We start from the raw sequence: 12,128 nt of genomic DNA on the forward strand, positions 1-12,128 counted from the left end.
AATGGAGAGAGATGAGAAGCATCAATCATTAGATTTTCGTTGCGACACCTTAGTTGTTCATTGATTGCTTTCTTATATGTGCCTTGACTGTGGTCCTTCAGCAGGCCGAGTGACCCCTTGCTCGAGCCAGTGACCTTGGGTGCAAGCTGGTGAGCTTTGCTCAAACCAGATGAGCCCGCGCTCAAGCTGGCGACCTCGGGGTCTCGAACCTGTGTCCTTGGCATCCCAGTCTGATGCTCTACCCACTATGCCACCGCCTGGTCAGGCTCGACATTCTTTTTTTTTTTTTTTTTTTTTTTTTTTGCATTTCTCTGAAGCTGGAAACAGGGAGAGACAGTCCGACAGACTCCCGCATGCGCCCGACCGGGATCCACCCGGCACTCCCACCATGGGGCGACGCTCTGCCCACCAGGGGGCGATGCTCTGCCCATCCTGGGCGTCTCCATGTTGCGACCAGAGCCACTGTAGCGCCTGAGGCAGAGGCCACAGAGCCATGCCCAGCGCCCGGGCCATCTTTGCTCCAATGGAGCCTTGGCTGCGGGAGGGGAAGAGAGAGACAGAGAGGAAGGCGCGGCAGAGGGGTGGAGAAGCAAATGGGCACTTCTCCTTTGTGCCCTGGCCGGGAATCGAACCCGGGTCCTCCGCACGCTAGGCTGACGCTCTACTGCTGAGCCAACCGGCCAGGGCCTCGACATTCTTTTTATTCAGAAAGCATTCCTGTATTTCTCTGTGCCTTTCCTTTCCACGTTTTCTAAACTGTGCTACAACTCTGAGCAATGGTGGCTCTCGAAGACCGCACGGGCTATCATGTCGGCCTCTGCAGAGCTTGTCCTTGGAGCGGTCCACGGCCACGCCAGCCCCTGTAGATGGTGCCAGGCCCCACAGAGCCACTGGGTCAGCTTAGATGGCTCTGATGTGTGGGGCTCTGGCTGCACGTGGCTGAGCCCATGTGTGCAGCTGCTCAGGCAGGACCCTTCCTGGGAGCCCACCTGGGGATCCGAGGGGGGCTCCCTTGTGTTCCAGAGCCCACAGGCAGTGTGGGACTGGGAGCCCCCTCAGGGTCTGTCACAGAGCCTGCTCACCCACCAGCAGCCCAGAAGGCACACATGTGCTGTGGGCTGGCACGGAGCCCACCTGAGAGTCCCACCCTGCTGGCCACTTCTGGTCCGTGCTCCAGCAGTGAGCCGGGGTCTCCGGCTGCCCCAGCGCACTGCTATGGTGCCCTCTGTTGGAAGGCACTCAGACAGAACCCACAGCCCGGCCAACAAGTGAGGCTGCTGCCTCTGGGACTCTGGGACCCCCCCCCCCCCCCCGCGGCAGGGTGAGGGGAAGGCTGGTGTCACGGCTCCCAGTGACTGCTGGTGACGGAGAACGTGGAACACAACCGCCTGCACGGCCGCCACAGCCAAGTACACCCCAGGCTCCCACTCGTCTCCCCGACATGCCGGAAACGGAAACAGGCTTTGGGCTCTCACAGTGAGATGACAGCGACAGAGCACATCGCCGGTGCTCGGAGCTCACGTGGGGCGGGACGCGCGGGCACTGGAGCCGGGCTCAGGACTGCACCCCCGGCCAGCTGTCTGCGCAGCCCGCGGCGGGAAGACTCGGCACGCCTCAGAACCAGAGTCCTCAGAAGGGCCGCACACACAAGGTCACGGGCTGAGGCTCCTGTCGCTCTACTTCTGAGGGAAGAAAACCCCAGAGTTAATCTGGCCGATGGAGGAAAAGAATACAACAAACCAGTGAGGAAAGCCGGAATGCGGTTTCCATCAGCTACCTGTCCTTGCGTGGGTAAGCTGACGTGAGGTAAAAAAAAAACCCACGTCCTGGCCGCAGGCGTTCCAGGGCTGTATTGTCACCTCGGTTTCTGGTGGCAGACGAATCACGAAGCTTCTCTGCTGGAGTTTACGCTGTCACAGGGACCCTGACAACAACACAGCCTTCTAGCGTGCCGTGGAGTGCAGCCGACTCCCCACACATCACACACTGTAAGCTAGCCACCCATACACATGGCGACACGCTTCCCTCTGCTGAGACGTGATTAGTTACACGCCAAGATGACAACACGATCCTAAGGATCAGACTGTGGTGCACAGACGCTGGAGACAGTGCCTGAGGGCCTGGTGACAGGAGCTGACCCATCTCCGCGTATGACCTTTGACTTCTGGGCCCGGCCTCGGGGCGCCGTCTAGGGTGTGCCAAGGCCAGGAACGGGAGGGCCTGGGGTGACATGCCATCCCCCTGTAAGGTGACCCCTCAGCCACGGCCATGGCCACAGAGCGGCCAACGTTTCCAAACTGCTTTGACAACTGGGTCCCCTGACTTGGTCAGTGCGGGTGCAAGTGGACGCACCCTGCCCTGGCTTCCGGTCAGTCAGCAAACACAGCGAGCAGCCTTCCCTGAGCACCGTCTTGCAGCGCCCCCTTCCTCACTGGGGTGTGAGTGTGAACCGCTGCCCCACAGCGCCCACGGCCGGGAGAGGTGGTGGACACACTGCTGGTCAGCCGCCACAGCCTGGGATGTGCTGTGTGGGTGCAGGTGCTGGTGGCTGTGGCCCTGGTGGCCACAACCGGCTCCGGGCAGAAGCCAGTTCCGTGGACACTGATGCTTTGCTTCCAGGACGGTGGCCCTCCCATTCCCAGGGTCCCCCAGCACCCGGTCTTAACAGACGCACAAACTAGGATGACACAGTGAAGGTGGGGGACACACCACACACATGATGGCCGTCTCCCGCACCCACTCCACAGTGAAAGACAAGAACGACAGCGGGAGGGTGGACACGCGTGCCCCAGGACACGGCAGCTTTTAATGAGGTGGTGCCTCCACACACTCACACACACATGCCTCTGACGTGCTGCTACATTTACGTGTCGTTCACATCGATTCCTACCACAATCCTCAGTTGTGGCCAGCGGGCTGGGAGCGACTGGTGTTCCCAGGGGTCCCACGCCAGATCCTGGCTGGAGGGGAGCCCCCTGCATGGGCTGGTGTCTCCGCCAGGCTGCCTTCATGGGCCAGAAGCCATTTCTTCACGGCCTGTCCCCCGAAAGAGTAGTTGCCCAGGGCTCCGCTGCTGCAGATCACTCGGTGGCAGGGAATGAGGATGGGGACCTGGAAGACAGTGAGGTGGCTGCCATTACTCTGGGCTCCGGGCCAGGGAGGTTTTGGAGTTCAAGAGCTGGGCCCGAGCACAGTGACCCGGGACCCACCACGCGGGCTCATCCACAGGCGGCCTCTGTCTCAGCACCACCCACTCGGGCCTCTGGGAACCCGCAGGTGTCGGGATGGGGGATGGAGGGGGACACAGTCCCCAAGGCGAATGTGCGGCATTCTCCAGCCAATACTTGTGCACCAAGACTTGGGAGGAGAAACTTAATTTGATTTGGTAAGAGATTTATAAAGCGCACTTACAAAATTTAAAATTACATTCCAACATGTGGGGTGGTGTGCAGAGTTCTCAAATCTTTTTCTGAGAAGTAACAGCAGACTCCATATCCGGGGGGTGCACACAGAGCCCTGGCCTCTCCTGCTGCCCCATGACTGCCCCCTAGCCTTGCCTCGCACCCCTCTCTATGCACTCATGTGGGGCTGCCTGCCCCAGTGCCCCTCAGTGAGCAAGCACGGGGGGCCCCCCAGGTTCAGGTCCCGCCCACCGCCACGCAGCTGCAGCTCAGCAGAGAGGTGGTCTGCATCCTGACCCCCACGTTCCACCTCCAAAGTCAGAGAACCGGACACTGTGGCCAGCCACGGGCAGCTGAGCACCGAGAGGACGTGGCTGAGCACACGCACCTGGCATCCCCTCACGGTACCGGGGGGCCGCCCCTGCCTCTGCCATCACTGCAGCCCCTCTACTGAGAACGGAGCCAGGTGCCACCCACTGGGCTCTTGTCCATCTCAGCTGGCTGCACAAACGCTCTGCCTGCAGCGCCTGCCCTTTGGGCTCCGAGCTGCCCTTGCCCCTGAGCGGGTGGCGTGAGTCCTGGTCCCGATCCCGGCTGCAGAGCTGCACAACACCCTTGGGGAGAGCGCCTGTGCTCGAGGGGCACGTCCTGACACCACGTCCTCCCACAAGCCCCAGGCCAGGCAGTCACCCTCCGGCTGCAGCAAGTCCCTTGCCTGAGTCCACACAGTTGTTTAGAGGCAGAGAAGGGTTCCCGCCCAGCAGAGCCGGAGTCCAGCCTTGGCACCCCTCACCACTCCACGGTGGCCCCAGGGGACGGCTGACGCTGGGCACGGGGGCGTCGGCCAGCTCGAGCACATAATGCAGCTTGGGAGGTGGGAATCTGACTCCCTCCACGGCGAACACTCGTCCTAATTCCCACTAGAAGTTTGGGTTGCCCCGGTCCCGTGTGCCATCTGGGCCCGCCAACTTCCAGTTCGTTGCAGTGTGACGCGCCAGGTCCTGGCCACGGCACAGGGTCTGCGCTCTCGGAGGGAATGGGAGATGTGAAGCCTGCAATCTTGACTCGGGTTGGGTTTTTCGTTTTTTTTTTTTTTTTTTTTTTAATCAAACACAATAGTCACAATACTAAGTGCCTTGAGGACAGGATTAGCTAATATACAATTGAAGTTTTTGACTGATAAAGAAGGTAGGCATTTCATTCAATTTGGTTTTGCAGACACTTAGGCATTGGTTCAAGTACCCTACTGCACAGATTTCACGAGTAACCTTTGCTTTCCTCCCCTCCCTCCCTCGCGACAAACTGTGAAAAGATAAAAGCGCGTAACACGGGCCGGTTCTCCTTCTCTGTCGTGCAGATAATGGGACGGCTGGCTGGGAATGACAATTAATTATAATGAAGCTAGGACTGGGCTTCATGGTGCGCTCGCTCGTGGCCACAGGGACCACTCCTTCCCCGCTGGACATGGGGCTACCACTTCTGTCCCCATTCGTTTGGGTGGCAGTTTTCACACTCTTACAATAATGAGACCGGCTAAAACTTATTGGGGCCCTAAGGACATTTCAAAGGAGCCAGACCCTCCATGGCCACCCTCCCTCCCTCCCTCCCTCCCGCCCTCCCCTTCAACAGCTGTGCCGAAGAAAACGTAATTTTTATCAATAAGCGAGCCGCTCATCATATCAAAGCGGCACCGGACCCCCTCCACGCAGTGAAATCTAATTCATCCGATACGTGGATCCATCGCTTACACGGACCCTTTTCTCAAATGCTATAAAACTTCCAAACCCATAGATTTGTCTCCAACAAGAATAACACGAAGGGGCCTTTCAATCGATAGGGAATCCCTCTGATTCCGGGCTGGCTGAATCTCTTCTCCAGCTCCGCCTTTGTTCTTGTGGGCAGCAGCTCACAGGGGAGAGAGCTTGTTTTCACTCGCAGCCTCATCAATACCTAAATCCTGGGGAACAGTGACACCGAGAAGCTGTAATCAATAGCTCCCCGTGCGTTTTCTTCTTCTGGTCAAATGGTTCAGGCCCACTGACAGCCCTGACACTTAGAACATGATGCTAAATCTCTATCAACAACCATCTGGGTGACTGGCAGACCACGGCTCGGGGTCATTAACGCCCGTGGCAACCTGTGAATAAACTCACTCCTCCGGAATGCGTTTTGTTTAGAAAAAGGTGGGAAACGCGCGGAGCACCGTATTGATTGCCTTGAACTGCATTAAGCAAATTCTGTCTGAGGATGAGCAGGCGGTGTGCTTGGTGGGGGAAGGGCAGGAAGCGTCTTCCCTCCAGTCGTACCAGAAAACAGACCGTCCTCCGTGCTGGGCAGGGGAGAAAGCCTTCCGGAAAGCTGCCAAACTGTCGTGCCCAAGCCGGAGAGCCCCTCGAGGAAAACTCGGCCAAGATCAAGTGTGTGGGACGGGATCGAACTCCCGCCCAGCAAAACCTTGCCTTCTGCTGGCACGTGAAGGGAAAGGATGCTGGCTGTGTGTTTGCCGCAAGCCGCCCGAGGGAGGCGCGTGCTGCGGGTGTGTGCCGACACCCCACGTCCATCTCCACCCGCCCCTGCGCGCACCCGCTCTCCTCAGCCCGCACGGCGCCCCTGCGCGCGCACACCCGCTCTCCTCAGCCCGCACGGCGCCCCTGCGCGCGCACACCCGCTCTCCTCAGCCCGCACGGCGCCCCTGCGCGCACCCGCTCTCCTCAGCCCGCACGGCGCCCCTGCGCGCACCCGCTCTCCTCAGCCCGCACGGCGCCCCTGCGCGCACCCGCTCTCCTCCGCCCGCACGGCGCCCCTGCGCGCACCCGCTCTCCTCAGCCCGCACGGCGCCCCTGCGCGCACCCGCTCTCCTCAGCCCGCACGGCGCCCCTGCGCGCACCCGCTCTCCTCAGCCCGCACGGCGCCCCTGCGCGCGCACACCCGCTCTCCTCAGCCCGCACGGCGCCCCTGCGCGCACACCCGCTCTCCTCAGCCTGCACGGCGCCCCTGCGCGCACACCCGCTCTCCTCAGCCCGCACGGCGCCCCTGCGTGCACCCGCTCTCCTCAGCCCGCACGGCGGTGCTCTCCGTGAGCAGGTCTCCCCGGTGCGCTCTCTGTGCAGAAGAAACCCATAACGTGTGGTTCTGCGGCTGAGCCCGTTGTCAGCACCAAGAAAGGGACGCAGTCCAGGCTGGGTGTGGCCCCGTCCTGGGTGTGGCCCCGTCCTGGACCAGCGCCCCTTCTCCCTTGGGTCCAAGGCTCCCCAGACTGCTCTAAGCAGATGTCCGTGACTTTAGGGAACGCTTTGAGGGCTGCCGTGCTCCTGACACGCTGAAGTGCTGTCAGCTCCACACATTTTGCAGGAGCACATGACACCCAGCACCACGACGGTGACCCAGGAAGCAGGCACACCTGTCACTGGCAGGCAGCCTGGCTGGCCACTTTATCGAGAGTGACGTCAGGCTGAGTCACAGCCTGGGAGGAGATGGGCCTTCCGAATGGAAGACAGATGGTAGCTTTTTCCTGCAAATACAGCAAACCACCTTCAGAAACCTGATTCAGAATCACGCCTTGTGCTCAGTAACACCGCGGCCTGCGTGTGGTGGTGTATGAGCTAACGATGAGGCTGGCACGTGGCAGGGAGACACAGTGGGCGCCAAGAACGTGCCACCCAGACCCACCACCGAGAACTCGGGACACAGGTGCGAGGGAGGTGGGGGCGATGCCCCGTCCGTGTCACATGCTGCGCCCCGCAGCTGTGCCCCCTCACAGGGCGGAGAACGTCGTTGGACGAGGGGCACGCTAAGACAGGCCAGCCCCCTGCAAACCGGCAGGGCTGCTGCTTCCAGAACAACAAGGAGATTTTGTGCAGAAGGCTACGTAACCACCGCCTCCCGGAGATGCCAGACTCTGCCCTGAGGCTGCCGCGCGCCCAGCGGCGGGATCAGCTGGCTGTGGTATGCAAAGCGCCCGCGTGTCCTGTGAGCCAGGAGAAAACGATGCTGAAAATACACAGCAAAGCCACACAAGGCTTTGAAACGTGGGTCTGACTTAGCAAGTTCCCATCCCATGATTCAACGGGGTACCTGCTCCTCCTGGTCGGACGGCCCTCTCCTGTCACATTAGAGACTATGCCACAGCTGCCGGGAAACGCAGTCACCAATGTGACAGTGTGTCCTCACGGGCACTGGAGAGGCGAAGGAGAGTTCCAGGGGCCTCATGCGGCTGGGCTGGGCTAGGTTGGGCTGGGCTCCTGGCGGGCTGAGCTGCTGTGCAGACGGGAGGCCCCTCCTGCCTGCACGCACCCACCCACATTGCGGCCTCGCCCATCACGCGTGCCGACTTCCTTCTTGAGTCTGGACAGCCTCCCGCCCGGGTGTGACCCAACAGGAACCCCAGGTGTGACCCCACTGTAGCCCCGTCCTCTGGAGGAGACGGCTTCACATGGTCTGTGAGCCTTGCTGTCAGCAAGACATGATTTCAGACACACAGGAGGGATGAGGGACAGGAAGTGAGGGCACCTGGGGATAGAACCATGTCCGGGAAGACACGTCCGAATCCGCTGACTCTCCCAGGTCACGTGACAGAGTATAGTCGTTCCCCGGTGACCCAGTCCAGGGGGCTGGGCCTCGTAACAAAGGGCAGCGCTGTGGGGATGGGCCCAGCACTGACCCTGCTGGAGCAGGAGCTGGGGGGGGGGGGGCTTTCACCTGCTGTAACTCGGCACCTGGGAGAGGGCCTGGCTTCCCCTGGGCACCCAGGGTGCCCGGCTGTTGAATGAATAAGTGAATACCTGCTCGCCACCCCTCCGGGGTTTGTCCCGTGACAAGGGGATCCCGTGGTTCTAACACACTGAGGGGGGGCTTGCGGGGTGGGGAGGGGAATGCTTCTTTACCACCTTCTCCAAAACAGGGGTGGGGGCCCAAATCACAGACACCGGCCATGCCTCTTCCGAGGCCTCCCCAACAAACGATCCCTGTCCACCCGCCACAGCAGGCTGCCCTGGACACACGCAGACATCAGGTGGCACGGCCCCTGCTGGTTCCCCGGGCCCACCTGCCACAGCAGGCTGCCCTGGACACACGCAGACATCAGGTGGCACGGCCCCTGCTGGTTCCCCGGGCCCACCTGCCACAGCAGGTTGCCCTGGACACACGCGGACATCAGGTGGCACGGCCCCTGCTGGTTCCCCGGGCCCACCCACCACAGCAGGCTGCCCTGGACACACGCAGACATCAGGTGGCACGGCCCCTGCTGGTTCCCCGGGCCCACCTGCCACAGCAGGTTGCCCTGGACACACGCGGACATCAGGTGGCACGGCCCCTGCTGGTTCCCTGGGCCCACCCGCCAGCCCCACCCCCGCTGACCAGGACTTACCGGGTTGCTTCTCATTGCTCCGCCCACTGCCCGTGCAGCTTTGGGGCTGCCTGTCAGGGCTGCTAATTGCTGGTAAGAAACCACTTCTCCGAATTTCACAGCCTTCAGCAGCTTCCATAACACCTGTCTGGTGAACGAGTCTGGAAGGAAGAACACAGAATGATGTCATCTGGACAACCGGCCCCAGCTGCTCCGATAGAAAGTGCTGCCTGTCCCCAAGCAGAAATGCATCGACACAGATGTGTTGCACTCAATTAAAACGGCCTCCACACATACTGCTATCACCATGTCACCTGGCATGCGGGACACTCGTGAGGGAGGACACAGGGCAGGCTGGCCCCGTCCAGGGAGCGCGGACCACACACCCCAAGTTTGCGACTTCTTCCCATCCTCTCTGTTCCTGCCTGAGGCCCTCCCAGTTCACGGGCATCTCGACACGGTCAGCACGGGGTCCAGTTCCTAAGCCCAGAGAGCCCTGAGACCATCTGCCCTGCCTGTACTCGTCCAGCCGCAGCTGAGACCCAGGAGGAGAGAGCAGCCCCGAGCCAGGCTGTGAGGCTGTGCTAGCTGTCCACAGGCCGCCCGGACAGCCTCCCACTGTCTGGCTACGGCACCCGGGGGCCAGCAGGGACCTTGGCTGCCGGCATCTGTAATGAGCTGGGCTGAAAAACAAAGTAACTTTCTTCTTTATTCACGTGTTCATTGTGTTCACTGACTCATCACACGCTCGCCTGCTCAGCTGCTGAGTGAACAGGTGAGCTTATCAGAATGTTCTCTCCCTCCGCCCGGGCATTCGAGCCATTCCCAGGTATGGAGTCTGTGGAGAGCCTGGGCCAGTCTGAATCGATACCTGTTGCCTTTCCAAAGGGGACACCCAGCTCAGGGGGGCACTGGACCCGGACCTACATCCCCCGGTGAGGCAATGAGCCCCCTGGTGGCAGGAGGTCACCATGGCGGCAACCAAGGGAGGATTCCGCGGGCTGGAGCGGTGTCCGGACTGTGCCCGTTTGGGCACTCATTACACGCTTTGTGCCAAGCCGGCAAAGTGCAATTTGGTTCTTAAATGAAGAACACACCCTTACGTGCGTGCTAAATAATAAAATCACTCTTAACTGGAGGGAATGACAATCACTTCACTGGGAAGAATTCTGTTTAGTCTTTGTTATAACATTAAGCAAATTAAACATCAGCATAATCCAGGTGATATGAGAAAAAGGTCATCAAAGAAATTAACTTTGTTGTTCATTAATTTACACGGATTAGACGAGGGCAAAGATAGCGAATGCGCCCCAGTTTTTATGATATAATTTCAAACTGTACACCATTTGTGGCAGGAGGGTGACTTTGGGGTTAATCAGACTGATTTGTCCTTTTAATTGCTTTCTATTCAAAGAAAATTCATTAGATAATGTTCTCTTCAAAATTCATGAATCAATTTAACTGAAGAAACCACATTAACGGCTTTGGGTTCATTAGCACAGGCAGTTGTACGGAGGGCCGATGGCAGGGAGGGCTTCCTTAGGCAAACAGACTCTGTTTACCGTGATTTCTTCAAAAGCGTTTTGAAGCCGAAATGTTAAGTCATTATTACTGTAGCTGTTGTGACGCTAACTGAAATAAACAAACAAAAAAAAATGGAAGAAAAGAGAAAGGGAGGCCTCTTGGTGGTAACTTGGGGGAATAAGATTCCGGGGGCAGCTCCCTTGGAAAAGATGCAGCCAAAGCAGCTCGTGCGCAGGAGAGGCCACCCTGCCGCCCGAGAGCACAGGGTCGCTGGCTCGTGTCTGCGTTCTGACCCGGGGGGGGGGGGGTGCAGCCACCAGCTCCCCAGAGAACAGCAGGGACGTGCTCACCTGCAGGAACACAGGAGCGGTGGGGGTGCCTACAGAGTCTCCCAGAGCCCGGCACCTGCCCAGGGTAGCCCGGTCGGATTGCCGCCCCGTTACAGAGCGGCTTTCCTTCCGCGTGTAGACGTACCACATGGTAAAACAGTGACACACCCACATATGAGCACAGGGTTTATCAACCACATTCAGCCTCACTGTCCGTTTTTCAAGGGTGACCGTGTCTCACTCACCCTGTACACACCGGGCAGTGTATGAGGAAAAAGAACTCAGAGCAGGCAATGTTTAGCAATGAAATACACCGTTCCCTAAAAGCAGGGGTCCCCAAACTACGGCCTGTGGGCCGCATGTGGCCCCCTGAGGCCATTTATCCAGCCCCCGCCGCACTTCTTTCCTTGGTGGTCAGTGAGAGGAGCATAGTTCCCATTGAAATACTGGTCAGTTTGTTGATTTAAATTTACTTGTTCTTTATTTTAAATATTTTATTTGTTCCCGTTTTGTTTTTTTACTTTAAAATAAGATATGTGCAGTATGCAAAGGGATTTGTTCATAGTTTTTTTTATAGTCCGGCCCTCCAATGGTCTGAGGGACAGTGAACTGACCCCCTGTGTAAAAAGTTTGGGGATGCCTGCCTAAAAGCATCTCGAACCCCGACACCCCCCCGCAGGGCGCACGCGCACTACCTAAGCATCCGTCAGAGTCGGTGCCGTCCACCCCAGCCTGGGCAAAACCGGATGTGCAAGCCGAACCCCTTCTCGAGGAGGGGCCAACACGGTCAGTTGTAAATACCCTTCTAGAATGGGGTGAAACCTGCTCATAAAAATGAACCCATAGAAATATTTTCTTGAGGTCGAGGTGACCACAGAAATCCTCAGTGGCCGGACCACCATTTCGGGTGGCCCAAAGGCGCACTATTAAATACTATTCTTTTCTCTCCTGTTGTGTTCTGCATGGAGAGTTGGCCATGAGCCCAGGCGCGTGTGGAGTGGACACTGTGGGTCAGTTTCTGGCAGCTCCTCTCCTTCACCCTCTCCTCCTCCTCCTTCCTCTGGCCTGTTCCGGGGTCCAGCTTCTTCCTGTCAGTTTGTGCTGTGGGGTCAGGTGGGCTCTGCTGGAGGCTGACCTGCTTCCCCGAGCAGCCTTCTCTTAAGGACACGGAGTCCTGGATTTTGGTTTGGGCACCTACTTAAAACACACCGACTGTGACGACCTAACCCCCAGACACAGTTTTCTCAATTCTCTATCTGAACGGTACATCAGTCAGGAGGTGAGGATGCTGCTCCCCAACACTGGCCATGGAGAGATGCTGTCCTGTGTCATTTATGTGAGTCTTCTACCGTGTCACATGTAGGAGGGGATGCCGGGCAGCCTGCATTGGCACACTGGGGCTGACCCCGGCTCTGATATGGGACACACACACACACCAGGGGCCTTGGCAGACAGGAAGCCTCGACTCACCTTGGAAAAGAGGGCTGAGAAAGGGCGAGGCTGAGACGACACAGGAGGTGGACTCACCCG

General features: G+C 58.9%; 1 protein-coding gene across 1 annotated transcript in view; it reads right to left on the bottom strand.

Annotated features, from left to right (window-relative positions):
* Window positions 1–2,772: 2,772 nt before the first annotated feature.
* The window catches only part of MGMT (O-6-methylguanine-DNA methyltransferase), a 221,362-nt gene continuing 212,006 nt past the window's right edge, over window positions 2,773–12,128 (bottom strand). The window contains exons 4-5 of the mRNA XM_066354983.1: window positions 8,767–8,906; window positions 2,773–3,111 (exon numbers count right to left, since the gene is read on the bottom strand). Coding sequence (XP_066211080.1) covers window positions 2,899–3,111; window positions 8,767–8,906 — 353 coding nt within the window. The 3' untranslated portion in view covers window positions 2,773–2,898. The remainder of the gene's footprint in view (window positions 3,112–8,766; window positions 8,907–12,128) is intronic.

The sequence above is a fragment of the Saccopteryx leptura genome, chromosome 13 (assembly GCF_036850995.1).
Source record: "Saccopteryx leptura isolate mSacLep1 chromosome 13, mSacLep1_pri_phased_curated, whole genome shotgun sequence".
NCBI lineage: Eukaryota > Metazoa > Chordata > Mammalia > Chiroptera > Emballonuridae > Saccopteryx > Saccopteryx leptura.